The sequence below is a fragment of the Lontra canadensis genome, unplaced genomic scaffold (assembly GCF_010015895.1).
Source record: "Lontra canadensis isolate GAN:19392208 unplaced genomic scaffold, GSC_riverotter_1.0 scaffold11, whole genome shotgun sequence".
NCBI lineage: Eukaryota > Metazoa > Chordata > Mammalia > Carnivora > Mustelidae > Lontra > Lontra canadensis.
Window position 1 is genome coordinate 16391595 of NW_022631005.1, and position 27712 is coordinate 16419306.

The 27712-nt window shown below is 38.0% G+C and overlaps 1 protein-coding gene across 2 annotated transcripts in view; it reads right to left on the reverse strand.

The window, feature by feature from the left end:
• Positions 1–715: 715 nt before the first annotated feature.
• ARHGAP15 (Rho GTPase activating protein 15) overlaps positions 716–27712 on the reverse strand; it is a 597249-nt gene continuing 570252 nt past the window's right edge. For both annotated transcript variants that reach the window (XM_032856130.1, XM_032856131.1), the window contains exon 14: positions 716–1089. In XM_032856130.1, coding sequence (XP_032712021.1) covers positions 906–1089 — 184 coding nt within the window. In that variant the 3' untranslated portion in view covers positions 716–905. The remainder of the gene's footprint in view (positions 1090–27712) is intronic.

The window sequence follows — 27712 nt, forward strand, 5'->3', positions numbered from 1 at the left end:
GTATATATATAAAATCTTCAGTGGCAAACGTTTTGAACTGTCATTTCTCTTCAGAAAAATTGGCATTCAACATGTTGTATTTGTAAATTTCACCATATAGCATTGAGGATCGCTGGGCTATATTTTATATTTGCACATCCAAAAATGTTCCTGAAAGATGAAATATGTCTATTTTAGTGGAGAACCCGATTTTTTTTGTTGTTCTATTTAAAAATGATTAACTTCTGACTTCTTTCTCCTTTTGTTTCTACTCCTGTGCAAGTAGGAGTACGGGCATATGCCCGAGGCAGCCAGCCAGGGTAGGGAGCAGGCTCACCTGTGTGCACACATACCCATACTGACAAAACTCACACTCACGCAATTACACATCTAATGCCTGGGAGCAGGTTTTTTTCTTTTTTTTTTAAAGATTTTACTTATTTATTTGACAGAGAGAGATCACAAGTAGACAGGCAGAGAGAGAGAGGGAAGCAGGCTCCCTGCCGAGCAGAGAGCCTGATACGGGACTCGATCCCAGGACCCTGAGATCATGACCTGAGCCAAAGGCAGCGGCTTAACCCACTGAGCCACCCAGGCGCCCTGCCTGGGAGCAGTTTTAAAGCTGTTTCTTGGGTATGTGCTGTGCTCAGCACATTATTTTATAGTGTGGAGCATGTACAGTGAATGCTTGGAAGTGCTAGAAGGAACAGCAATGAAGGGGTTAATGTAGAACACATATAGGCAAATATTGTCAACTATTTTATTCAAATGTTTGCAACTTAAACACAAAATTATCATTAAGTTTTCACAAAATGAGGCATCTGTCGCTTGAAAGGAAAAAAATATTTCAGAAATATGTTTACAGAAATGTAAAAATATTAGGCATCAAGACAGATGTGAACATATTCAGTCACTTGTCTTGTCTGTCAGTCTTCCTCTGAGCCGAAGATCTTATTGTACTCAGTTAGCATGAGCTCAGCTATCTGGTTTTGGTATACCATATGTATTGCCATGTTCCCCATTTCATCTTCAGCTCTCAGAAGGGTGGGTCCAAATACAATTCCTAGACTTTGAGTGGACATGAGGTTCTTGGAGGCTTTGGCCACAATCCTGGAGAGGGGGATGAAAAGAGAAGATTCTGTGAGTTTGAAGTAAAACTGTGGCTAATTTTGATTGATAAAATTCTGTGTTCTTGAATTCTTTTTCTTTTTTCAATTTCAATTCCAGGAAAGGAAATAAGGGCAATGATTGGCTTTGGCAAAACAGAGAATGCAACACAGGCGAAACATTTTTCTAGTTCTAGAAAAACAGCAACTTTGCCATGACATTTTTAAACCTATTTATGCTTCATTGTATGAAAATAGAACCTATGACTCTGGGGAGAAGGATTCATTACCTTGTCCAACTTTTTATCCCCATAGTACCTGGACATTGTGAATGCTCAATAAATGTGGAATGAAAGAATAAATAAACAACAAAAATTACTGTAGAGAGTTAACAAGTTTCGGCCTTTGAAAATGTTTATAATCAATGGAAGAAATAGATGAGACATGCCTAGAATATATAAGAATCCAAACACAGTAAATAGAATAAATTATGCATAGTTAAGGGAAAAAGTTGACATAGGCCCCCCAAATTAATAAGTTTTTAGTGATTGGAATGAGAAAAGTGTTTCTGACCAATGCTAACTGTATGATGTTTTGTAGAGAGGGTAGGTTCTGAGATATTTAGGTGTATGGCAAAATTCTAAGTGTCTCCATTCATTTTGGACATCCCTTTTAGCTCACACCTCGATAAAATATTGGAATCCTATAGAATTTGCACAGGAAAATGGTCCCATTGGAATCAAAGACATGTTTGCTTGTGTGAGGACTATATGGGGAGTTGGAATACCAATGAAATATTAGGATGTTTTATTAATGGTTATGCTTTGCTTGCTTCAGTACAGGACTCTTAAAAGGAAGGTAAAACCCCATCCTAGATATTGAGACTTTTAAGCAATGATGCTTATTCTTACCATTGAAGCCTACTTCATTTTATACTTCATTAGGAAGGCAAGGTTTTAGCCATGTTAAGGAAATAGGGTTAGCATATGGAAGAACAGGGTGCTAAGAATTCTAAATTCTGCATTCCACCAGGCATCCCGACCCAAGGGAACTATGAGTGTAGAGAATAATAGTAAGGCAAATGAAATTTATTGCAAGGTCATGGGGTCTCCATCTCGGAGCCTACTATGGAACATTGGAATGCTGGACTTGAAAGGAGGACACTTTGTTTGATCCTCTAACAGAAGGGCAGGAAGACTTGCTTTATTTCCATCTCTTCATGAACCCAGATCTCTGAAGGACCACTTCTGAGACCAAGAAGCCATGACTTCTCTCTCTTAAATGAGAATGAGAAGGACCAAAGCCATTGGTTTATGACCCTCCACAGCACAAGTTCATGGCCAGCAAATGCCCTTGACATAATCACTAAAAAAAAAACAAACCACACACACATACACACACACACACACACACACACAAACAAAGAAAACAAAAAACAAACAAACAAAAAAACAAGTGTTGTTCTAAGCCATGGTATTATCTCATTTAATCCCCATAATAATCCCACAAGGTGGCTTTTGTTATTCAGCCCATCTTATAGGTGAGAAGCCTGAGGCCGAGAAAGGTGAAGTGCCTGCTGTCACACAGAGCTGAGGTATAAACCCACGGGGTCTGATTCCAGTGCCTTTGGAAACATCATTGCTGTGGTGTGTGTGTGTGTGTGTGTGTTAGGACTCCTATCCTTAATTACCAGGCTGGTTTTTGATTCTGCCACCTTCCTTCAGATTATAAAATCCTTCTATAGAAAGCCTGAATTTGTATACCTTATTGCAGAATTGTGATTAACAGCCTGATTCTAATAGATTATTGTGTGCAAAATATCTTTCAAATTTAGACTGAATATTCAAGATATCCTGCCTCCATTTTTCACTTTTTTCTGCTTTATAAGGAGAGCATTTGTGCCTATGAGTGTGGTTGACTTGGCCACATTCTGGAAGGGGTTCTCATATTTTAGAGTGTCAATGAGTTATCAGAGACTTTGAGCTTAAAGTTTCCTTTGGAATATAAGAAACTCTGTCGCTTTGCTACTGCATTTACCAAAAGCCTATAGAATGATTTAAACTTTCTCTTAACCTGGAGTGGGGACAAACTGAGTGAGTGAGCCTTTGCTTCACTTTACTATACCTGTTTACCTCAATTTAAGATCTCTCTTGAGCCTTTCCCAGAACTTCTTATTATACAAGTCATTAGTAAGATTTATTGTGAAGGTAAAACAGTTTTCTCCTTTGATTTTAAAATTAGACCTTTTTATGATACTCATTCATTGACTCCATCACAATTAAAAAAGAAACTCGTTAAAGGCAAATATGGAAAGAAAATGAAACTGATCAATAGAGTACCTATTAGGTAAAAGTTGCCTTAACAACTTTATCCAGAGCTAGCAAAGATCTAAGTTGGTAAGATTTTTGTAGCACAGTGCAGGACATGAAGAAGGTAGAAACAGAAACAAGAAAGTATGAAAGAATGAAGGTTAATTACTGATGTAAGGTGTCTTGGCCAACAGGGTAGAGGAAGATTAGGACCAGAGTCCAGGGAGACTGAAAAGGGAAAGCAACAATGTGAAGTTTAATTGAGGATTGAAGATGTATTCTCCTATTCAGTAACAGCTGTAATTTCAGTTAGTAGCAGGAACAGTGAAGTTTGGCATAGTTGGGAGACAGAATTGTATCAAACTCACACAGGTGAGGCTAAAAATCAAGGGAGACCCAAGAGCAGACTGTTGGAGAGAGCGCCCCGGGGGCTGTCAGGAGGGTACCAGGGTAGACGCTGGGAGAGGTCTGCATGTGGAGGAGCTTGGGTGAGGGGAGGAGGCACTCAGCTTTCCAGGGCATCCCAGAAAGTTCGAGCATATAGGACATGGGCCATGAGGGAGCCGAAAGAAAGCTGAAGTGGGGTTACACTCGTTTTCAGTTTTTCCCCAGAGTTCTTCATATTTTTCCTGCTCAGCCAAAGGCCTGGTCTTTGAATCCACAATAGGACCAAATCTAGAGAACACCAAGACTGAGTTTAAATAGAATGGAGAGTAGGAGGCTAGAACTGCCTGTCAGAATCCACCTCAGGGAAAGAGTTCTCTATCTTAGCCAGTGGGTTATGCAAGAGGACTCTTGTAATGGATTTCTGCCAATGCATCAGTTTCCTAAATTTCCTGTGGACAAATGTTCATTTTGTGCTTTTATGCATGTGTGAATGTGGAGCATTCATTCCATCTCAAACCTGCATCCTTTCTGTCCGTTTCTCTGCACATTTTCTACTTGATTTTAATAAAACCAGCTTTAACTTATGAGTGCTTTAAAATAATCTTGTTATCAGTAGATTTTACTAAACAACACATAGTTTTTTGTATTCTTGTTATATTTATATTACCGCAGGTTAAATTTCCTTAACAGCTTGGAATTTTTTCCTAATTTTGGGAAATCGAGTTACTTGCAACAACTTTCAGAAAAATCAAATGTAGTCAAGAAAGTAAGTTAATAAGACAATGTGGAAGTGTATTAAATAGAATACATGCTTTCTGATTTACTGTTAAAGAATGTGTGCTTGTGTGTGTGCATATATATACATATATACACATATATGTATATATATACACACATATATATATTTCATTGGCAATTATTTTTCTGCATATCAACCAACCAGTAGTTGATACATTGAAATATTGAACAACTTCTTGGTTAGAAAAGATGCTGAGAATGAAGACAAATTTGGGGTAGAAATCACCATCTACCAAATTATATGATTCATGTAAATAAGCAGAAATATTCTCATATTAAGGTTTAAGTTAGGTTAGATTCCTTTCTAGTAGTGGCTAACGAAGAAGTCCAAACTGGCGTTACAAACTTCCTTATAGAAATGTGAACTTACCTATTCTCTACCTCAATAAACTATTAAATAGTTAAATGGTTGGTTTAGGACTGCATAGGGAATCAACCACAATTTCAAAATACAGTTAGAATACTTTCCTGAAAAATTATTTAAATCTCAAAGGTTTTTTTGTTTGGTTGGTTTGTTTTGTTTTTACTTCAAATCAAAGGGTATCAAAAATCCCACTCTCACTGTGGGGACCAGCTGGATATTGAAAGTGCCATTATTTCTAAAGATTTGAGCTAGTAAACACATGTAGAGGAGAAGTGAAGTGAAGAAAAGAAAAGCCATGCATGGAAAAAAAAAACAAATCCAGTCTAGTACCAAAGATGGAAAACTCTCAAAAACAACTAAGTTATACTTCCAGTAGCTTAAAATGCAGTTGAGTTGTATTTTTGGAAGAGAGGATCTTACTCCGTAACCATGTAGATTTTCACTATGGATCTGACGATATCTTTCACTAAAGTGAATTCTGCAAAACTCCCTTTCTGTGATATGATTTGCAAAGATAGTCATTGCAGAGTAAAATGAGTTTTGGAGAAAATTGTATGCCATTTTTTCTTCTTCTTGGAAATTCACAATACACAGTAGCATAATAAAGGCTCTGAAAAGTCCTGAAGAAAAAATATCCCTGCCCATCTTTGACTCATGTCTTCTCTAGCTGACTTGGATGCCATAGACTCTCTTTTCCGAGAAGCATGTGTTAGGAAATACTGGTCTAGCTTGCTCGGCTAAAGGCCTACCATGTAAGTTTGAAAATGTGATGGATTTTACCCTCCCATGCCACCTGGCTTTGGAACTCTGTAGAAGCTAACTCAAAGAGGTCAGATTGTGGTCATTTCTGGAAAGTTCCAGCCCTCTGGTAGGGCTTAGATTTCATCAGGCCTTAAACTCCATGACCGTGTTGTAAATTTTGAGCTACGATTTCACATGTTTTCAGCAACGAAAAATGAAAGAAACTCCGCTTCTATGGCAAAACAAAGACCAAAAGGCAAAAGAACACATCTGAATGAGAAAGATGAGAGCAAAGACATGGTTGAAAGATTAATGTACAGTGAATTGATGGATGGGTAAGGAGGTGAGAAAACATTCAGATCTTATAACAATATTTGGGAATTCCTCTGCATGGTTGTTTACTCACCATTAATTTATTCCTAGAAACCCTTACCGCAGAGATTCTAAGCAACATGAAGATCTCAAAGTCTAGTGACTGAATGCTTGACTAAAAGGAAAAAGACCCCAAACTGCACTCTTTTGAAAATGGCTACTTATTAATACTGCTTAGTTTAAAATAGCCTGACAAAAATAATTATGATTTTTAAAATTTGTTCATGAAATAGCACTTGATATACATTCACTGTAAAAGCAATTCTAATACTGTTAAGTAAAATTCAAGTTTATAAAATCTCGAAATGGGTAAGAATTCATTTTCTGGCCAGAGCTGAAAAAGTGATATACAGTTTACAGAACAAAAAGGAGAGGAAATGCCAGAGCTACTTTTTTTGTTGGGTCCAAATGGAAGGAGCAATGATCCATCAATTTAAGATTATTTTAGAAATAATCTATGATCCAGTGCTACAGATGTTGGACCCCAGACAAAAAAATCCTTGCAGCCTTCTGCTGGGTAAGTTTTTTCCAAAAGTGAGCTGAATTGCTAACCTGAAGAAATTTCTTAGTTGCTTTCAATCACAACCAAATGACTCAGACTGAAAGAGAACTTTACTATGAAACTCAAAATTAATGCTGAATTAAGAAGACCAAAGCATTTAATAATAGTTCAGCTCCAAACAAATATACAGATGCAAACGTTCTCTTAATGCGGTGCTTTGCTGTTACCATAGTGACTTGGAAAGGAAGTTGAAAGCCACATCATTGCCTGCAGGACAACTCTCAAGTTAGTTATTGGAGGTGTATTAGAAGTGCTCCTTTCCCTATCTCTGGAATACTGTTATTTTCCAACACACATAACTTTAGGTTGGTTTAACTTGAATGGGGAAATTGTGGTGGTCAATGTTTTCTTGCCATCAGCTCACACCTGTCTTACAGAATACAGCTTAGGCTCTGACGGCGAAATGTTACTTGTGACTTTGACCACTTAAGTGAAGAGAAGCTATTAAAAACAGAATAAATTTTCAATGTGCTTGACTTATGATTCCTATGTGCTACAACTATTTTGAGGGGATCCTTGCTAACCATAGCTTGCCTACCCTCAATTTGCACAAAGTATGCTGCTGTTTACAATGGTCTTTTTTTTTTTTTTTTCTTTCCCTTATATGACTGGGGACTAGGAAGGAATTCAGTCATCTCCCTCACAATCATGGCTGTATGTTAGAAAAAAAATTTCAAATATTGCAAAAACAGAAGAACTTCCACAAATGTTTTTGTATTTAACACTAATGTGTGTTGACATGGTCATTCACTGGTAATTCAGCCATTTTTAGTATGTTAAGTTACAAATCAATTGGTTTAAACTAATTATAAAATCTTCAATTTTGTATTTTAATATTATATTATTATTTTCCAAAGCAAGTTAACCACCATCTTCTAAATGGGAATCATGGCTATATTCTGACATTTTTGCTATTAAATAAACTTTAAAACCATGTGCATGAAAAAACAAACAAACAAAACCGTGTGCATATAATTCTTTCAAAGCACTTTATGGAAAAGGAGATTTATATAGCAGTTCCATATTCATAGTTGACATGGCCTTACTCTTTGCAATTAGTAAATTTCTTTTTACACTGACTTCAGCACAGAAGATTGAAATACTTTCAATTAGTTACTTGTTTCATACTCATTGATTGGACATTATAGGGAGTTCTCAAAGTATCTTTTAGATACCTTTTTCCCCCTAGATCTTTTAGATAAAGATCTAAAGTATGTTTAAAGCATTATTCTGATCATCTAATAAGATAGGTGGACTCGATAAAGAAAAAAAAATGAATAGCCCATAGGCATCAAAATGACCTATTTCTAGGGGAATATGTATTCTAGAAGGTAACAATGCCATAGATAAAATGGGATATTATAGACAAAGCCCTTGCATAATAGATCATATCCAAAAGGAACACTAAAGATAATTATCATTTGTTAAATATCTGTCACAGGCTCACCACTGTGCTGCAAATCTATCACAATTTTCAATGGTGGATTTAATTTACTTTTTTCTGATTATAAAGTAACATATTCTATTAGAATTTGAAAAGTTTAGAAAAGTATAATAAAGAAAAAAAACCCATCAGAAATCATAAGCAGTAACTCAATGTAATTATTATTCATTCATAAAAATCTATTGAGTGCCTACTAGGTATCTATTGAGTATACTACTAGGTATCAGGCATTGTTTTGGATGTCAGGGATAGTGCAATGAGTAAAATAGATAAAATCTTTGCCCATATGAAGCTTAATCTAGTGGGAGAACCAGACAACATAATACACTAATTACTATATGATGTGATTTTAGCCACTGAAGTATAAGAAAAACTGAGAAGTAGTTCTTCCACTGATCTCAGCAACATTTTAAAAAATCCTAGCCACTCAGAGTTCAAGTCCTGAGATTTTTGTTTACTTAGTATGGGTGAGGCCATCTGCCTGCAGATAATGTAGCTCTCCTATAATTCTAATGAGCAGAGATAGTGGGAAATGGGACATGTAGTTGACAGGGTACTTAGGGAGCGCCCTTGAAAGAAGGAACATTTGAGTCGAGACCTGCTTAGTTGCACATACAAGGGAGGGAGAATCCCAGGTAGGGAATAGTAGGTACAAAGCCTCAGTGAGGTTGTGCTTGGTGGTTCTACAAGTAGAGAAATGGATAGTGTGGCTGAAGACTGGGGAGTGAGGCAAAGGAGGTAGGAGATGGCTGGAGTCTCATGGGCCTTGGTAAAAGTTCAGGATCTAATTCTAAGAGTGTGGGAATCCATGCTTGTGTTTTGAGTAGGAGAGTCACACTGCCAACATTTGGGTGATAGGAAGTATAAATAATTTATCTTCATAGGTATTTGAGAAGATCCTTTTTATATAATTTGTACCCAGAATTTTTCACTTAGATCATGAGCAATTTTCATATTTTACATATGTAATACATATTATTTCCTTGTTACCTTATATGGGACAGAATGGTTGTACCATATACCCTATGATTCCTTGGTATAAGTGAAATGGATATATAAAAACATGGTTCCATGTATTCTTCCTCCACATTTTAGAGTATTTCTTTAGGCAGTGGTTCCCAACCAGGGCCAATTTTGACCCCTTGCCATTCCCACCCCCAACATTTGGCAATGTTCAAGACATTTTTGATTGTCATGACTGGGTGGGGAATTGCTACTGGCATCTAGTGGGTAGAGGCAAAGAATATTCCTAAACATTCTACAATGCACAGGATAACCCTTCATCACAAAAAATTTTCCAGCCCAAAATATCAATAGTCCTGCTGTTGAGAAACCTTGCCTTATAGTAAAATAGTGGAAATGTAACGACTAGATCAGTGGTTCTCAAACTTTGCCATTCTTGAGATTAATTTGGAAGCCATGTTAAAACACAGATGGCTGAGCTCCACCTCCAGATTTCTGATTCACCAAGTGTGGGGAGGGACTTGGGAATTTGCATTCCTTACAAGTTCCCAGATGATGATACTGCTCCGCCAGGGACCACACTTTGAGGACTCACACTAGATCATTAAGTTACAGCTCTTCTTTTCTTAAAATATTATAACATGTGGGAGGGCCTACTAGTCCTGTTAACATCATCATCATTTGGTACTACTCCTTTTAAAATAGTTGCCAATTGATAGGCATTTTTCAATGGTCTGTCATTCTTTGAACTTAGGAAACTTTGAATTTAGGAAATGCGTGTGAAGTTAAAGAAAAAACAAACAGCCACGTGGTGGGTATTCTCTTCCACGAATAGCTCTTCGTATCTCCTGTTCCTTTTCTTATTAAGAGCATGTAATTTTGTTTGTTAGCTTAATCCATTTTACTTATCTTGTTTGACAAAACTAATGCATAGTCTTCGGAAAAAAAAGGTCCTAATCAGGAATATCTAGAGTAAAAAAGTTAAAAAACCCTCCTGTTTTCTAGTCAAACTCGTTATTGATGACTATAATTAATAAACGGATGTTCTTTCTGGATGTTTGTCTTTCTTTCTCTCTTTCTATCTACCTATGTATGTATGTATCTATCTATCTATCTATCATCATCTATCATCTTTATACATGTGTATTTTTCTTTTTAAAAAGAATAAAATAAAAAATACATAATATGCTATAATTTGCTTTTTCCCCCTTAACTGTATATCATGGGCATCTTTCCAAGTCAGTATATATAAAAATACCTCATCCTTTTTTAAAAGTTGCTACATTTCATAGTATGGAAATACCTTAATTGATTTAACCATTCCCATGCTTCTTGGATTTCAGGTTGCTTCCAATTCTTTGCCATTAGAGACAATGCCACAGTGAACATCCTTGGGTATATAGATTTGTAAGCTTTTCATGTATTAAGAAGCTTGGTATTTCATTATTTTTGTTGTACTCATATTCTCCCAATTCTTTTGTTCTTTAATTTTATTTATTTACATTTTTGTGTGTGTAATCCTAGTACTATTCCTTTTGGAATTTCTATCATTGTTTTTATTATTGTAAAATTCACTCATTTAAAGAGATTAGATAAATACCATAAATGTTTTCTCCTAGTTCTTAAAATAATTTTATTTTCAACCTACCCTCTAATTCATCTTAAATATATTTTAGTGTGTGAAATGTGATGGTAATCTAAATTTTTTTTTTTTTAAAAGCTAGATAATTTCCCCCAATAATATTTGGTTGCATAAACTGCCCATTCTCCATTGATTTTTGATGTTACATTTTGAGGGCATTCTCTTTAGTCACAGACACACATTCCTGAAATATCCTACTTTGCTGATGATCTCTGTGTATATTCTGAATGAACACTGTTGCTTAAATCATTTTAACTTTATTATGTATTTGGGATATTCTGCCTATCTTTTTTTTTTTCTTTTTCAGATGGGAAACAAAATTTTCAGATGAAAAGAGTAAACCTGATAAAGATTGAATAATTTGATCAAAGCCGTGTAGGAAATGGCAGAGCATAGATTAAGATACAGATTTTTATTACTCTGGGATATGGATAGTCTTTCCACAAATAATTGAGAGTCAAGAATTTTAAGTTTGAAATCAAGGGGTTTCTTAATGGTGAGGCCTGGCGCCTGGGGAAGACGGGGAGAGAAGTGAGTTAGAGTCAACAAGAAGTGTTGTGAGACATATTATGATTTTTTAAATCACCTAATTCATATCCAAGGGTGTATTTATAGAGTTGAGAAGGGTGTTTTAGGTGGAAGAAAACCAAATTAATCTGTATTACTTTTTTTCTCCAGATTCACACAGTATTTTAAACGTTTGAAAACATTTGTTTTTCATTGTGAATGGAAATACACTATTGGCAAAATAAGTTGAGACTTTCAGGTATGCTTTTGCTTAGGTGCTTTTAAAGTGGTTTTACCTATTCATATTTGACCTTGCCAGCAGTGAAAGAAGTCTTAATTTTTATGCCTCCTGAGCTCTGCTGATTTAGCAGTAGCTACTGATAATGGTAGCTGGGAAGACATTGATTTGGGGTGAAAGGCTAGCAAATATATTATATGTTGGGATTATCTTTAGAAAGGAAAACATGTTAAGACCATAATTATTCTCTACCTGAATTTGTCCATTAAGGCAGTTAAGGAAACTAGTATGTCGAAGAAACATTTTATTCAGAATATTGGGAGTTGTGCATGGACCAGCATTAATTAGGCCAACCAGAATAAGGCATCTAATTATGAAATATTAGTGGGAAATACAGAACTTAAATATTTGCCTTGTGATGTTAGATAAACTAAAAGGAATGCTATCAATATGCAAAGTCAGAATTCATCAGCCTTTTAGTTTTCCTTTTCACATAGGTGAGGAGAATAGTTATTTTACTTCCCACAAAGAACATCTGTATCAGACCTTCAGTAGTTTTCTTGAAAATTGTCTCCTTGCTTCAAAGATTCCAGAATAGCTTGAAAGAGAATGAGTTACCATTCGGGTATCATCATTCAATCTTCCATGCTTAATTTTACTTTCTGAGAAAAAAAATCAGTTTTAGATACTTTTTACAGAGACTTGACTTTAGGAGAGGCACTGCACGACCAGAGAGTACCAAGGTGACCGTGCTTACCAGTGGTGAGTGCAGGCACTGAAGGTGTTTGATTTGGAAGAGAGAATAGTTAGTGAAGTCATGACTGAATGCAGAAAGCCATGATATGGAAAAAAAAGTCAACTTTCCTTTTGGAAATCCTTTTGGAAGTCTAGTTGCTAGAAATTAGCTCAGAGACCAACTTCACCTTCACATGCATAATTCAAGTTGTGAAAACAGACCAGGCTGCTTCAAAAGAGTCATACTTATTACAGAAAATTTAGGAAAATGCAGACAAGTTGAAATAGAAAATGAAAATCCCTCATATTCCCACCCCTCAGATATCACTGCAATTAATGTTTGGTTTTGATGTTTCTGTAAGTGGATCAAAAAAATACTTTGAGCATCTGTCAAGGTTATTAAATATTCTAGACATAAAAAGGCCATGAGTCCCCCATCAGGAGGTGTTTAGTGACGGTCAAGTTCTTCTATTAGATGGTAAATTGCATGACATCTAAAATGTGGTTTGGGCTCCCAGATAAAAATGAAAGAATGGACATTTTGGGAAAGTCAAACTATCATTTGAGATGAGGTAGGATAATATATAATAACTGAAGTTTCTTCCCCAGCCTTCCTTGTTCTTCTCACCTTTCTCCAAGATTCCCCAATGCTGCTGAGTAGCAGCATTTTGAGCTTAAATGGAGGGATGATGCAGCAGAAAAGCAGAGAACATGCTTTGGAGTTTTGCAAGAGAGGACATGTGAATTCCAAAGACTGGATCTTTGAGTTGTCCGCAAGGACTCAGAATTTCAGCCATGGCCTAACCAGTAGATTGGAAGGCAGATGAAGAGCCAGACTACTCTGCTGCCAGACAAAAGAGAGAGATTCTCTGGACTGGAAGGAGGAGAGTTAGAGAGAAAAGAGCTGAGACTTTGGTGAGGTCTCACAGAAGTGGTCCAGTCCTGGGCTTTCCTACTCCATTCCCTGAAAATACAAGCTATTAGAAGGTTTGAGGATTTTGAGATCATATGGGCTCAGATTCTTCTTGGGGGAAAACTTAGGGATAAACAGGATTCCAAAGATCTTCATGTTCATTATATAGAATGAAATTCTATTCAGAAACAGAATGAAATTCCTGCATGGCAGGTCTAGGTAAAAGTGACATAAGATAGCTTCACAGAATTCTCCCTGAACAGTGACTGAAACCAGACCCGGAACTGGAAGTTGGGGATGATGACAGAAAACCAGAAGAGAATGAAAATCAGCATGGACAGATGACAAGAGTCAGACAACTTTCTGCCATGCTTATCTCCTTTATTATTTTTTTTTTCCAGTAGAATGTAAACATCTTAAGCACCAGGATTTCATCTCTTTTTGTTTAGTATCGTATCCCTAGATACAAGATTAGTATTAGTATTTGGCTCATAGTACTAGGTGGCCACCAAGTATTTATTGAAATACTGTATAAATGGGTGCTCTACATGGTCCCAACAATGCTTAGGCTGTACGTAGACTTCCAGAACTAGAAATGACCCAGGAAAGTGTCTAGAAGACACTCCGAGGTGACTTAATCATTTAGAGGAATATGCCTTGAAAAGGAAATTCGTTTTGATTATGGTACAATAATTACATTTCCCATACACCTGAGTTTCATACCTACTCTGTGATGATGAGAACATGAGGGCAGAAATGAAGAGAGCGAGTATTTCTGGAGAGCTTGTTAGAGGCCTGTAATTGTTCGGCATGCCTTTCCTTCCCATGTACTATTGACAATGAGCTTCCAACATGTACCCAGTTTGAACAAAACTAGAGAAATGAACTTAGAATAGAATGTAATTTTTATCTGGTTTATATTATGGATGTTAAAGATAATGATACCATCTAAAATCTCACCACCAAATTTCATTTTAGGTAAAATGCTCAATGTATCTGCAGAAATACAAATGCCCTCAAAATGTATATAATGCTTGGCTCAATGACAGAAACCATTTATTTTGCTTTTACACACATAAATTTATAACCTGTACTGTGGTAGAGAAATAAAGTGTGCCAGTTTCTACATATGTCCTTGTACATATGGATGTCAGACCAACTCATGATTTTATTGTTCAGCTCAACCATTTGTAATCATGTGTTATAATAAATTCTATGAGCAGGATGAAGCATGTCATTTTTCAGGGATCATGATGGAGCACTATACTGGGCTTTATAAAAGGATCTCCTAGTCTCCAGACCGCTTATGAACCATTCCTATATCTACCAATTTGATAATGATGGTGGCTGCTTTGAATACAGAGATGGGCCACTCAGATTCCCTGCATGGCTATAGGAAATAAGGTTAGCAGATGGCCTCTATTGTCTTCTTCAAGATTTACTTCAACTGCAGTGAGCACCTTGCCCAAGGGCATTGACTGACCCACTGCAGATATAAAGTGGCCAATTCCTATCACTATGGGACAACATTGATGGGCTGCAGGGATTCCAGAGCTCCCGGTGGAGCTGGCTGAGATTTTGTTGGGTACACAACTCTATTCAATCCTTTTCCCACTATCTCCCTTTCCCTATCTCCTTTCCACAGAGGTCAATCCCTAGTAAATACCATGTGAAACTCATTTCAGCGTCTCCCTGTAGAGAATATAACCTGTGACTATTGGTTCCAAAAGTGGTCCAAGAAAGCCAGCACAAGATATGGATTTGGAGCCAGGTCACTTGCTGCCTGGCTGGCAATGAAGAGTCTGTCAGTGGTGGCAGCCAAGTGCAGTTGGGTCTTGGCACAGGGTGGCAGTCCAATTGTTGAAACTCTCACTGGTAGTGAATTGAGTTGTTATATCCATGAAGGGGAGACTAGGAGTTGGTGTAATGTATTAAGCATTTAAAAATAATGCTGGGAGTTTGTGGATAGTAACCACAAGACCAATGTGATTGAAGGGCTTTTGCTAAGTGCCACTGATACTCTACAAAAATGTTGTTCGCAGTTATAGGGTTTTTACCTTGTAAATCACGGTTGCCTGTAGGAATGTCCATTATAGAACTAGGCTTTTGGATAACTATGAGGATGATAAAACACTGAAATAATAGAGGCTAGATGGGAGGACTTAATTGCTGCAAGCCAAGTCGATGCAGTTACAATAATAAGCAGCACAGCCCAGGAGCAGTCAAGAGGACCTGACTCAGAGAATATGGGATCCCCAAGAACAAAATTAATAGGCAGTGCCCAAGGATGTGATTCAGCTTGTGTCACTGTATTAGGATGATATATCTAGTCATTGTTTGGGTCACTGCTGCTCCTGAGCACTTGGGGCTTCTTGCCCAGGGATTAGCAGGCCAGGAGAATGACCATCCAGGCAGGGTTCATTAACCCTGATCAAGTGGAGGAGTTTGGGTTGCTGTAATACAATGGGGACAGGGAGAAATACGTGTGACATCCAGATGATCTATACTGGGTCTCCAAGTTCTCTGTCATCCAGTTGTGAGAGAGATGGTTAATGGATAGGGCAGTGATCCTTGAAAAGACATGGTGATCAGAGCTTGGGCCCCTCAGGGATGAAGGCCTGATTTGTTGCAGCAAGTCAGCCACCATGACAGGCAGAGGTGATAACTAAGGTTGAGGAGAACTAGAAAGGACCATGGAGGACGGAGACAATGAGTGTCAGTCATGGGCTAGGACCCCGCTGCAGCTGCTAGGCCTTGGGTTCATCCTACTAAAGTTTCTTCTTCAAACGTTTCATCAGGAAGTGAGGCCTACTGGAGTCTTGGGGAACTGCCCCCAAAACATACACAAAGAATGGATGTATACAGCACAAGGAGTGCACAATGGTGGACATAAGATGTGCTGCCCAGGTATCTCCTCAAGGAAGGACCATTGCTCCAGCTGCAGGTATTAGCAGTGAACTTCCGTGGTCTGGCCTGGCATAATGTGCCTCAGATAAAGACAGCCTAACCCCAAGAGAGTCTTAGATACAGCCCATAGCCAATGACTGATCACAGTGGGGGTAAATGGGCCAGGCCATTTTCGTCCATCTGGAGACAACTCTGATGGGCCCTAGATGCTCTAGAACTCCTGTGGGTTGGCTGGACTTTGTTGGGCCACATCAGAGTTTGACTTCTCTTTCTTCTCCATCTAGTTCCACCCCTTCCATTGGTGTTCAAAGATAACTTTCATCACGTGAAATCCAATCTGTGATTATAGTCATGAGCTCTGGGGGATCAGAGAAGTTCTAGTAAAAAGAGAACTGCTTCAGAAAAGGAGACCTAAAATCTAGTTCAGAGTCTAGCTCTGACCAGCTCTCCATGCATGAATCATTCGCTTCCACTCCAAATTCCTGTTTTATCATCAACAAAACTCGGATAAAACCTACAAACTTCTGGTTATAAAATAAATCATGGAGGGGCACCTGGGTGGCTCAGTTGGTTAAGTATCTGCCTTCAGCTCAGGTCGTGATCCCGGGGTCCTGGGATCAAGTTCCGCATCAGACTTCCTGTTCAGTAGGGAGCCTGCTTCTCCCTCCCTCTCTCTCTCTGTCTCTCATGAATAAATAAATAAAATCTTAAAAAAATAAATCATGGAAATAAAAAGTACAGCATAGGGAATATAGTCAATAATATTGTAGTTAACATTGCAGGAGAAACAAACCTGGGGTAAAGTCATCACACCTCGCATATAGTACTTCATATCTTCCAGAATGTTCTGGTCATTCTAGAGCAGAGATTCTCAAGCCTGGCTGCATGTTAATGTCATGTGTGAGGCATTCAAAACCATATCAATGTCCAGGACTCACCCACAGACAATCTGTTGCATTTGGCCCATAGTGAGTCTGGGTAGGGTAAAAACTCTGTGCGATTATTTGTGTCTGGGATGAGAACTCCTGTTCTAGGGAGAACCTGGAATCTCAGAATCTTCAGTACTTATTCTCCATGTATTGACTATATGGTCTTAGATAGTCCTATCTAGTTCTCCGAGCCTCAGATTTCACTAGAAAGTGAGGTTAATGGTGAAACTAACCTCTGGGGTTGTTTTAAAGATTAAGTGAAAAGTGCATGCAAAACTTTTCTCAAATTATAGAAATGTTATTTTGTCATATGTGATAACATTCGCTTCTGTCAATTGTTAGTTTACAAACAAGGAAAGGGAAATTAGGACTCATCGGCTTTCTACTTTGGCTAGAGCTTTTGAAAGAGCAAAGAAATTGCATAGAGATCCTGATTTCTTTACCTGGATTGAGGCCTAGGTCTCTGAGTTTCTAAAAACCATCTCAGGCAAATCTGGCTGCTGTGTGGCCCCCAAATTTGCCTGTGAAGCTTTTTAGAAACTCAGACATTTTAAAGACTTTTGACTAAATGACCTGTCTAAAGTTCATACAGTCAATTAAGTAAAAAAGTCGAGACTCAAATCTAGACCTTTCTATGCCTCTCTTGAGTTTTCTCTGCTGAGTTTTCATTCTTGCACATACATCTTATCATAATATTATGTGTTAGTCATAAGCTATAATAATAGAGATAAGAGAGATTTTGAATTTAAAACATTGTATAACTATAACACACTATGTTTATTAAATATTAAAATAATTACTCCTATTCCATTAGAACTAAACCATGTGATTTGTGTGCTTTTAGTGACTAAAAGGTGAAACCCTACAGGTAACATAAGATATGTTTAAGATTATGTGAACGAAGCCTAAATTAAACAAAGTGACACCAAGGCTGGAAGAATGTAAGCAAGCATAAAATGAAACATTTCAGTGAGTTCAAAGTAGAGTAACGTACTGCAACTGTCCTGTTCCCCTATCTTGAGCACATTGACTTAATTTGGCATCACAAGGGAAGAGAACAGCATAAAGACAGAGAAAAGATAAATAGAGAAATGAAGATCATTTTAGTGTGATCATGACCAAGCCATTCGTATTTCTCATATAGCCTGGAAACAATCTCATACTTATTGGAAGATGTGACCTTTAAATGTTCCTTACTTGCAAAAAGACAAATATTCTAGAAGCCGGGTGTTAGCTTATGGAGTCATCTGTCCTGCCTGCTCTTCAATTGGAGGCTACTGCAGGGATAGTGCAAATTGTAGATGAGCAAATGTGTTACTTATTCTTTTCATTTGCAGACTTAGGGTAAGCTTCCGTTGACAGTTCCCTGATTTCTTTAACACAGCAAATCTTTAATCAGTCCAGAAATGTTAAAATGTGATTTTTTACAGTGAATTGACCTGAGTTGAGTACTTGAGTTGAAATGTGTATTTTTCCCCCTCGAAAGCTGACTTGTAGGGGGAAAAAAATCAGATATTCTATGATATACTTTGCCTTAGTGACAAGATGTTTTTGGGGAAATCATCCAAGCTTGAAATAAAATCTTTATTGAAAGTAATTCTACATTCATGCCAGTCAGATACATTGTAGGATTAGACCAGATATCCCAGGGGAAAACTACGGTATATGCACCAGGCAGAGTTGATTATTTGGGCCTCCTGTCAGTTCTTAACTTCCTGACAATGGCTGAAGCATTCACGGCCGCTACAACTCTGTTTTCGTCTTTATTTTGAGAAAAAGTTAATACGCTTTACCTTAACTACGCCAAATGTACTGGAAAATAACCCAGTAACAAGATACACCCCGCCTACCGAGTGATATCTGTATGCAGAAAACATTTAGTTGTGCATTTTAAGGACACAAATATGAGCAGCAAATGACTGAAAGATATTGTGATTATTTTTTCTACTTGAACTTTTAAATTTTTCTGGCAAAGCCTCCAGTGTGCTGTCTTAAAATCAATGTGTATATATAACCATGGAGCCAAGTAAATGACTTTTATTGTAAATTACCTCCAAGGGGCAGGGCAGTCTTCATTGTCATCATCATCATCATCATCATCATCATTATTGTAATAGTAATTAGGTTATCAGTGTTATTTGATGTTAAAAAGAAAGACACAGGTGTGTTGGGTGACATTTGCTTCAACTTAGAGAATAACGACAGCTTAGGATGTCACTTTTGGAAAAATCATGGAATAAGTAACACTGTAACTAAAGAAGAAAGAAAGGCATACCTTCAAATTCGGACTTATATTCTGATACATTGTGAAAACAACACATCATTGTTGTTTAGAGGAAAGGAAAAGACATGACTCCCAATGGGTATCTGTTAATAACCACATTCATTTAAATATTTAGAACTTAATTTTATAATTCTCATTTTTGGATTGTATATTCCAAAAGTCATTGTTGTCACATCATCAAAGAATGGAGCAGGAAGATGAAGTGGCCCATGACTCAAGTTTAAGGACAGAAATGATAGTCTAGTATCATGTTCCCCAAAATTATAAACTACTCCCCTAGACAAAGAAGTCTCAATGTGAAAAGATTATGTGTTCTGAGAACCTTATTTCCTACTTGAGCAATGCATTGGTTAAAAAAAGTTGAGTTAAAAATTAAGTTTAAGAAACTGCTTTTAAATTAATTTAAAAAGATCATAAATGTTCTTCAGTGGGTGATTGCATAAACAAATGGTTGGACATACAATGGAATATTATTCGGTGATGAAAAGGAAAGAGCTATCAAACCATGAAAAGATGTGAAGGAATCTTAAAGGCATATTACTAAGTGAAAGAGGCCAGTCTGAAAAGGCTGCATACTGTATGGTTCCAAGTATCTGGCACTCTGGAAAAAGCAGAACTCTTGAGACAGTAAAGCGTCAGTGGTTATCAGGAGTCAGCAGGGAGAGAGGGAGAAGTAGGCAGAGCACAAAGGATTTTTAGGGCCACAAAACTATTCTGTATGATACCACAGTGGTGGGTACATGTCGTTATACATTTGTCAAAATCTATGTAATCTACAACAGTATGAATGAACTTAAGGTAAACCATCGATGTTGGTTAGTAATAATGTATTGATATTGGCTCACCAATTTCAACAAATGTAGCACAATAATGCAAGATGTTAATAACAGGGGAAACTGTGTGTGTTTGTGCAGGGGGAGTACATGGGACTCTTTATAGTTTCTGCTCAGTTTTCTATAAACCTAAATCTGTTCTGAAAAATAAAATCTATTAATTAAAAACAAGTAAAAGAAGAAAAAAGGTAATGACAGCAGATTGCATACACTCAGGGTCCAGAGGTCAATTTCCCCACTCATCTATCCTTATGGCCATACACATCTGAATTGTTTTGCACTCTGTGTCATTCACCATATCCAAAATCATATTTAAGCCTGTTTCTGCTAGGGAGCCTTTAAAAATTGTATTCTGATCACTTCCTTATTTGCTTTCTTGGCATTTAAACATTCTGTATTACATTGTTGTTGACGTGTTTTATTTTTATCTCTAAGTTATTGCATGAACATATGTTTTATCTCCCTCAATTAGATTGCAGAATTTTTGACCTTGGGTGGTATGTCACCTTCAGCGTTACTCCTATTTTCATTTGCAGTAGAAAGTTTAGACATTCTATGCCTTTTTATGATTATAAATAGTTTTACTTTATAGGTGACCAAAAAGTTATGATTTTTCCTCATCTGGATGCCTTTTTGCTCTAGCAGAAAGGGTGCTAACTTGAACAGAAATTAGGAACTCCCCCATATTTTTCTATCTACAGTTGCAGCAAGGCTGTCCACAGTCCTCTTAGCCATTCTCTCTGACGTCCAAGAGGGAAAGCCAAGTTCATCAGCTACGATGTTAAGTCTCTTTCCATGTCACTCCTCCTTCCCTTTCTACTTTGTCCTGTCTTCTTTTTTTTCACTTTCTTTGGAAAAAATTACAGAGAATGACCAGAGAATATAATCTGGAAACACAACAATCGAATATAACATGTAGATGAGGTTTTTCTGGAAAAGGAAATTCAGTAAGTGCAAGTGCACCATTTTCAAAGGTTTTATGAGGTAGTGTGAAATTACTTTAGGTTAAGGTGTCAAAAATAGAATGCAGGAGTTATGAAGTTTGTGTTGGAGAGTCTTGCTTCCTGACAGATAATGTCTACATCCTCAAGTGAGAAAGAATCCATTTCTCTGACCTATGGAATTGCGTAGTAATCCAAGAGGCCTACCCACCCAGATTACCACAGAAACTTGGAGGAACAGGTGACTCCATGTGGAAGCTTTCGTCTCATTAGAGTTCAACAGTTTTCCTGCTTGGGTGGAAGATCAGATTGTACAAAGAAACAGAAAGCCTGCCTTTCTCCCCTGACTCTGCTTTTTACCATGTGCAGGGTTTGAGGGATTCATTAAGCTTTCCTGGGTGTCAGGCTCCCCTTTTGTAAATGTAGACAGTTGGGCTGGATGATTTCTAATCGTCTGTGCTCTAAATCCTATTGTTGAACAATGCAACCTTAAAAAAAAAAAAAAAAGTTTAAGCCCTTTTTTCTTCCGCAAACTTGAAATAATTTGTAAGGAAAGTTGACAGGCTTGGAAACACATGGCAAACATAGTCATCAATTGCAAAATAAGGGAATCCTGAAATGTTAGGGGTTTGTAGTAATATTTTACATTATGTGTGTATACTTCCATGTATATGTTTATGCATACTTTATATGTTATGTAAAGGGTGTGTATGTATATCTTTACAATAAGATATACATTTATTTATTAAAATAAAGAATGAAACAAAAAGGCACTAGGGATTTTTAAGGAAACAGACATGAGCCTCCTGTTCTCTTGGAAGCATAAGGGTGTGTCTGTACTCTGCATTTTTGTTTTCATAACACCTATGAAAAAATGGTGGCAATGGACCAAGAGACCCACTCTGGCAGAGGAGGTACACAGGTTTGCTTTACCTGGCTGATGCTAGCTGTCTGCTCTGCAGGGAAGGACCTTGAAATTGAAGCTGTAGCGGGAAAGGCCATGTGACCAACAACAATGCGTACATTGGAGTTGGATGGAGAATGGTAGCACAAGTGCCAGGAATGTGCCATTCAGTGGAAAAGTCATTTCCAAAGGAAATCAGATACATCTATAGACGTAATACCAGGTATCCCTGTATGAGAAGAAATCTGGGAACTTGAGAGGCAAACTGCCTCTGGGGGATTTGAACCAAGTTACTCTTAAGTGGGTATAGAGAAAAAAGAGAGAGAGAGAAAATTAGAGCTGTTTAGAGGGGTCAAAGTAGACAAACAGTGAATTTAGAAATATATTAGAATTAGTTTTCAAAGGTAACTATTTGAAAGAGACTTAACGAAATATATAAAAGAGATATGATTTGGTGATTCTCCAGATTAACACATGCATACCTGCTTTGTTAAAAAAAAAAAGGTGTACAATATTGATGATACGGATTTTTAAAACCCAGTTCCCAATGGATGTACATTACCCCTCCACACTACCCCCATGTTTGTCCCCTGATGACCTTATCGTCAAAAGATCAAGTCTTCCTGTGGTTGTATGCACGTATTGAAGACAGAGTCATAGAAAGGAAAAAATATAGTCTCCCAATGGTTAAAAACATCTACTAATGTCAGTTCTTAAGTGCTAATTTTATTAAATAGTGATAATAGAAAGAGGGAAGATATACAAGGCTGCTGAATAGAAGGGTGAACGGATTCTATTTATTTTGTGTTTATACATTTCTACTCTTGCATGGCGCCTCCTTGAAATGCCTTATCTGGAAGGATTACTAATATGACAACACTCCTGATTTATAGAAGCCCAATTAGGTTAAACAGTTTGATTCATTTCAACTGGATAAAAAAAAATCTCTTGTGGAATCTGAATTCTTCCTTCGCCACGAACACAAACTCACACTCATTATTACTTATGGTGCTTTTCTTTATGGATGAAGGGCTTCCCAGCCAAGTAGCAGTAGTCACCAGCTGATGACCATAAGGAAAGGCAAACACTGTCAGTAGAATAACATCCTTAGCCAAGTGTTTATGTTGGATACATATACAATACATAACTGTTCTTAACTAATGATACAAAGCCGGCCTCCCCAAGTTTCTCCCTTTGTATTATTTCTTGCCACCCATGTGTCGAGCAAGATTTTCTCAGGACCTAAGCCCCACCCTTAAAGTGAGTTCTGCTTTTTTGCAAGCTGGATTTATTCCTTCTAGCTTCCAAGTGAGTATCATGCATCAAATAACTGTGAGTTAGTTATAAATACAATTGTGGTGATGTGACTGTTAATGTCGTTTCCAGAGGTGGTTAATTGATGTTTGGAGTATCTTAAACAAAGAAATGATCTGGATAATTTGGTATTTTTAAAAAGTTGTCCTTTACAATCTTTTCTTTATATTTTCTTTCTAAACCTATTGATTTATTATATTCTCAATGAGGATTTTTTTTTTCTTTTCCCCTGTAGGCAAGGAAAACATCTACATCTTCCTACTAAGAACTTTATTTTCTTTCTTCTTCTTGCTCCAACTTTCCTTGTTTTAAATTTTCTCTAACCTACAACCTGGAATTTTCTCTTCAGTTGGCTAAAATAATGTTTTACTGGGATTCTTCTGACCAGATATTCATTTGATAGGTTCAGCATCAAGCTGCAGAATCTGCCAGACTTCTGGGATGGTGGAGGGAGGCCTTGGACAGTGGGGGTGAAATGAAGTCAGCTAGATCAGACAGAGGAGGGTGCAGTCCACAGTGTGAGGGTTACAAGAAAAGAGTCAATACAGGGATCCCAAGAAGCCCGGCAGCACGAATTGGTAAGGTAGTTTTTAAAAATCCCCATGGCCAGGAGATGAGCAATATTTGTGGGAAGAAAGCAGTGATTGTTTAAGTCAATATGCCACCTTACTTATTTTTCCTGACAGAAGTCTTTTTAAAATTTATTTTTATTTATTTTACTTTTTAAAGATTTTATTTATTTATTTCACAGAGACACAGCGAGAGAGAGAACACAAGCAGGGGGACTAGGAGAGGGAAAGCAGGCTTCCTGCTGAGCAGGGAGCCCGATGTAGGGCTCGATTCCAGGACCCTGGCATCATGACCTGAGCCAAAGGCAGGCACTTAACGACTGAGCCACCCAGGCGCCCCCTGACGGAAGTCTTTTGAGATAGGTGCTATTATTATACGCATTTTCAAAGACGGGAAACGTGAGGCAGGTTTTCTAGTGTCACCAAAAGATGGTTGTGCCAAGATTTAAACCCATGTCATTTGGGGGCAGAATCTAACCTGTTCTTTTATTGTTGTCCCTCCGTCCTTCTCATACCTCATTGGATTTTGTATTTGTTGTTCTCTTCCCTCAGTTCTAGGTCTCTTTACCGCCCAATCAGATAGCCCTTGTCTCCATACCCTGGGCTCTGAGCCGGCCTGTCCCCCTCCTTCCCCTAGTCCCAGCTCACTTAACCCCAGCCTGGGTAAGAGCCCCAGGCCCCTTGCTTTCCTGGCAGGAGAATAAAGACAGCTGGCAGTGAGAAAAGTCTGTGAAGGAGAATATGAGCACAGTCGTGGTTATGGCTTTGCTGTCTGAGAACTCCCTCTGTCAGGGAACTGTGTTGGCTTCCCACACTTGCTACATGGACAGATGTTTTCAATTATTACCACTGACAAGCCTCCAGGCCAGGTTATTTTCTGATTGGCTGTTCCTGGACTCAGAGGGGAATAAAGGAAACTGAGGCTAGGACACAAAACACCTCAGTCATCACTTTAATCATGTTTCTCCAAAGAAACTGGTTGAGTTGGACAGGTCACCCAGAACTGGAATCCTTTTGTAAACACAGAGTCAATTTCCTTTTAAAGCTTTCTTTCATTCTGGTTTCATTTTTTCTGCCCATAGTTCTTCTGACATGATAAGAGAGTGAGACATTTGTCATTTCTTTACCAATTCTTTCCTTTTGTTGTTCTTCCAGAGTTTCGGGTACATAACCAGAATATAGTGGGAGTTGTGTTTCAGCGAAATTTAACTTGATACCGATAGACTTGGCATTGTGAAGTTCTCTGCAGAAATGACCTAGGTCTGCATGGAAGCACTGATAACGTCCAGTGTTTCTATCTGTGGTAAGCACCCTAGATCAGAAGCTATTTGCCATCTACGTTTTGCACTAAACACAGGGCTTGCCTGAAGCCATCTGACATACTCCTCCTGCATTACTGGGACTATTGTCTGCCATTCTAGCTATTAATTTCATCAGCCTTAATTATCCCGATTTCCTTTCTTACCATCTCTGGTGTGTCCTAGGAAGAGCCGATGACCAGCTGCTTCTTAAGGAGATCTTTGAGAAGCCTTGGTGTAGTCGATGATAGAAAAGAATGTAGACATGGTTCTCACAAGTCACCCTGACTGACATCCCTCCCCTCTGACTACTTTCTCCTTCAATGGGAGCAATTACATTTGGTACTACTTGGTCTCCAACATCTCATTGTTTACTCCTCCCTTCCTGTTTCTAGAAATTAAAAGGGAAAATTAGACCGTCAGGTGGATTAAGGCTTTTTAAATTCATTTTTATTCCCCATTCTTTTTGTCATTTATCTGGTTAGAAAAAAATGTATTCAAGATGCTCCAGTGTTTCTGCATATTAGTTTTATGTTCTTTTGATGTCCTGAAATTAGGTTTGTGTGTGGTCCATCTTGCTCAAGACTCCAAACTGCCTTGTCTCTGAGGCCACGTTAAAAACTATCCCAGCAGACATGCGAGTCACTAAATGTATTTGGTAAAACAGACAAAATCCATAGACAATCCTGAAGGCCTGTGTCTCTATTTTAATTTCCAAAAAATGTCTCCTTGACTTTCAAACTCAACTTTTTTTTTTAAAGCCCAAAGGTAAAATATTATAAGATGTTAATTCATCCTTTTCAAAAAAGGCACATGAGGGTTAAAACATATGCTTTCTTCTTCACTCAGGAAAAAAAAAAATCATTCCAACCTTTTGGGGGGATCACATATAGCTCTCAAACAGCTGAAGCTAAAAACATCAAAGTTGGCATGACTTCAGTTATCATGGAATCAGGAAGATCAAGCCAAGTTTTTGAAGAAAATGGTTGAGCATTTTAAAAATAAAAGAAGTTAAAATGCTCTCTCTGAGCATGCTCGGTGGGAGATTTTCAAATATTTTCTTTGGGTTGGCTTTATTTTGCTCATCACTTTGGAAACATTTCAACAAAAGCTATCTAATTAGTCTTCATTAATATTGTTCACCAATACCCCAGACAAGGCCTATGTGTCTGTCACCTGTTAAGGTGACGTTTTCACCCTGTCTGCCAAGGGACCACTATTGCTCAGGGTGAGTGAGCTGCCTTGGTCTCTTACCTCTCGCTGTCATTGTTCGGTTCAGTGACTTGGGGTGGTCTCAGTGTGGGAGGGGGGATGAATGATTGGGTGCTCATGTCGTTTCGCAGTAATTCAGTACATGGAATAGAGCTGCTAGAGCCTTGCCGGTTTTCTTTTCTTTTATGGGTCATCCACAGTTTCACTATATCCCCCCAAAATGGGTAGGATGGTTTTGGTCTTTGAAAAACAAGAGGCAGCTGTAAATCAACTCTCAAGCACACAAATATGGTCCTCACACTGGAAGCTGAGTAGAATGGGCGCTTGTGGTCTCCCAAGAGGATTTCGTTCTCTTTTAGGCATGAAATGGCTCATGCTGTACCACTAACCATTTGGGGCCCCCATTTATTTCGCAATAAGACAGTAAACTGTCCCTGCTTGACCTGGGACGAGGTGAATTGAGAGCCCGGAGAATCGCTGATCTGGTACTTGGCATCACTATCATCTGACACTGTTTCAAGATGTAAATTTCTCAAGTGGTTATCAACAACCTGGTGAGGATATTGCTTCTTATGGAGCCCTTTTACTAGTTTCAACACTGCAATTTCAAGAATTTTCTTTACTGGAGTTCACAGTGAAATCCTCCAGTAGCGTTTTTCAATTGAGGAGATATCTTGCATGTATAATAGCCCAAGGGAATTGCCTCGCTGCTGAGATTACCTCTCTACCTGTCTCAATAACATTGAATCTATAAATTGTCTAGAGGTAGATTCTGACGTGACTGTTGTTCAGAATAGGCAGTTAGACAGCGATAGCCGGAAGAGTCAGTACAATACAGGGGTAGCCCAATAGCCGGTTCCAGGTCACTTTAGTTACATGAATCCACACCTAAGTTAAAAAGATACAATTATGCTTATTTCTAAAAAAAAAAAAAAGATACAATTATGCTCAACGTATGGATTCAAGTATATTAGGAAAAAACATTTTAATAGCTGGCAACGGAATTCCTCTTAAGGGAGAAAAAGTATCCCCCACCCTTCTTCCTTAACAAAATGCTTTGCTGGACCATTTTGGTTGTGGAAACAAAATCCTTAGAACACACTCAGAAAAAGATAACCAAATTCTCTGTCTAAAATATGAAATGAACTTAGGAAGTTTATATACAAAAAGAAAGAATGTGAAAGAAGAGCTTTGGGGCAGAGTGACATGGTGGGAACTGGGAGGCCCAATGGAAAAGACAACCCATGAACATTTTTTAGCGGTGAGGATGGCCAAAGTGCATTTTAGTAATGAGGATGCCCATCACTTAAGTTTAAATTTTGGATCATCTGCTAGGCTCGGTGTGATGTAGTCTTTCCATCCTCCATGAATCTTCAGCAAACGTCTACCCAGTGCTATAACCTGGAGTGAGCTTTTTGAAAGCAAAGCAAAGGAACTGTCAAGGTCAGGGACCACTGGCAA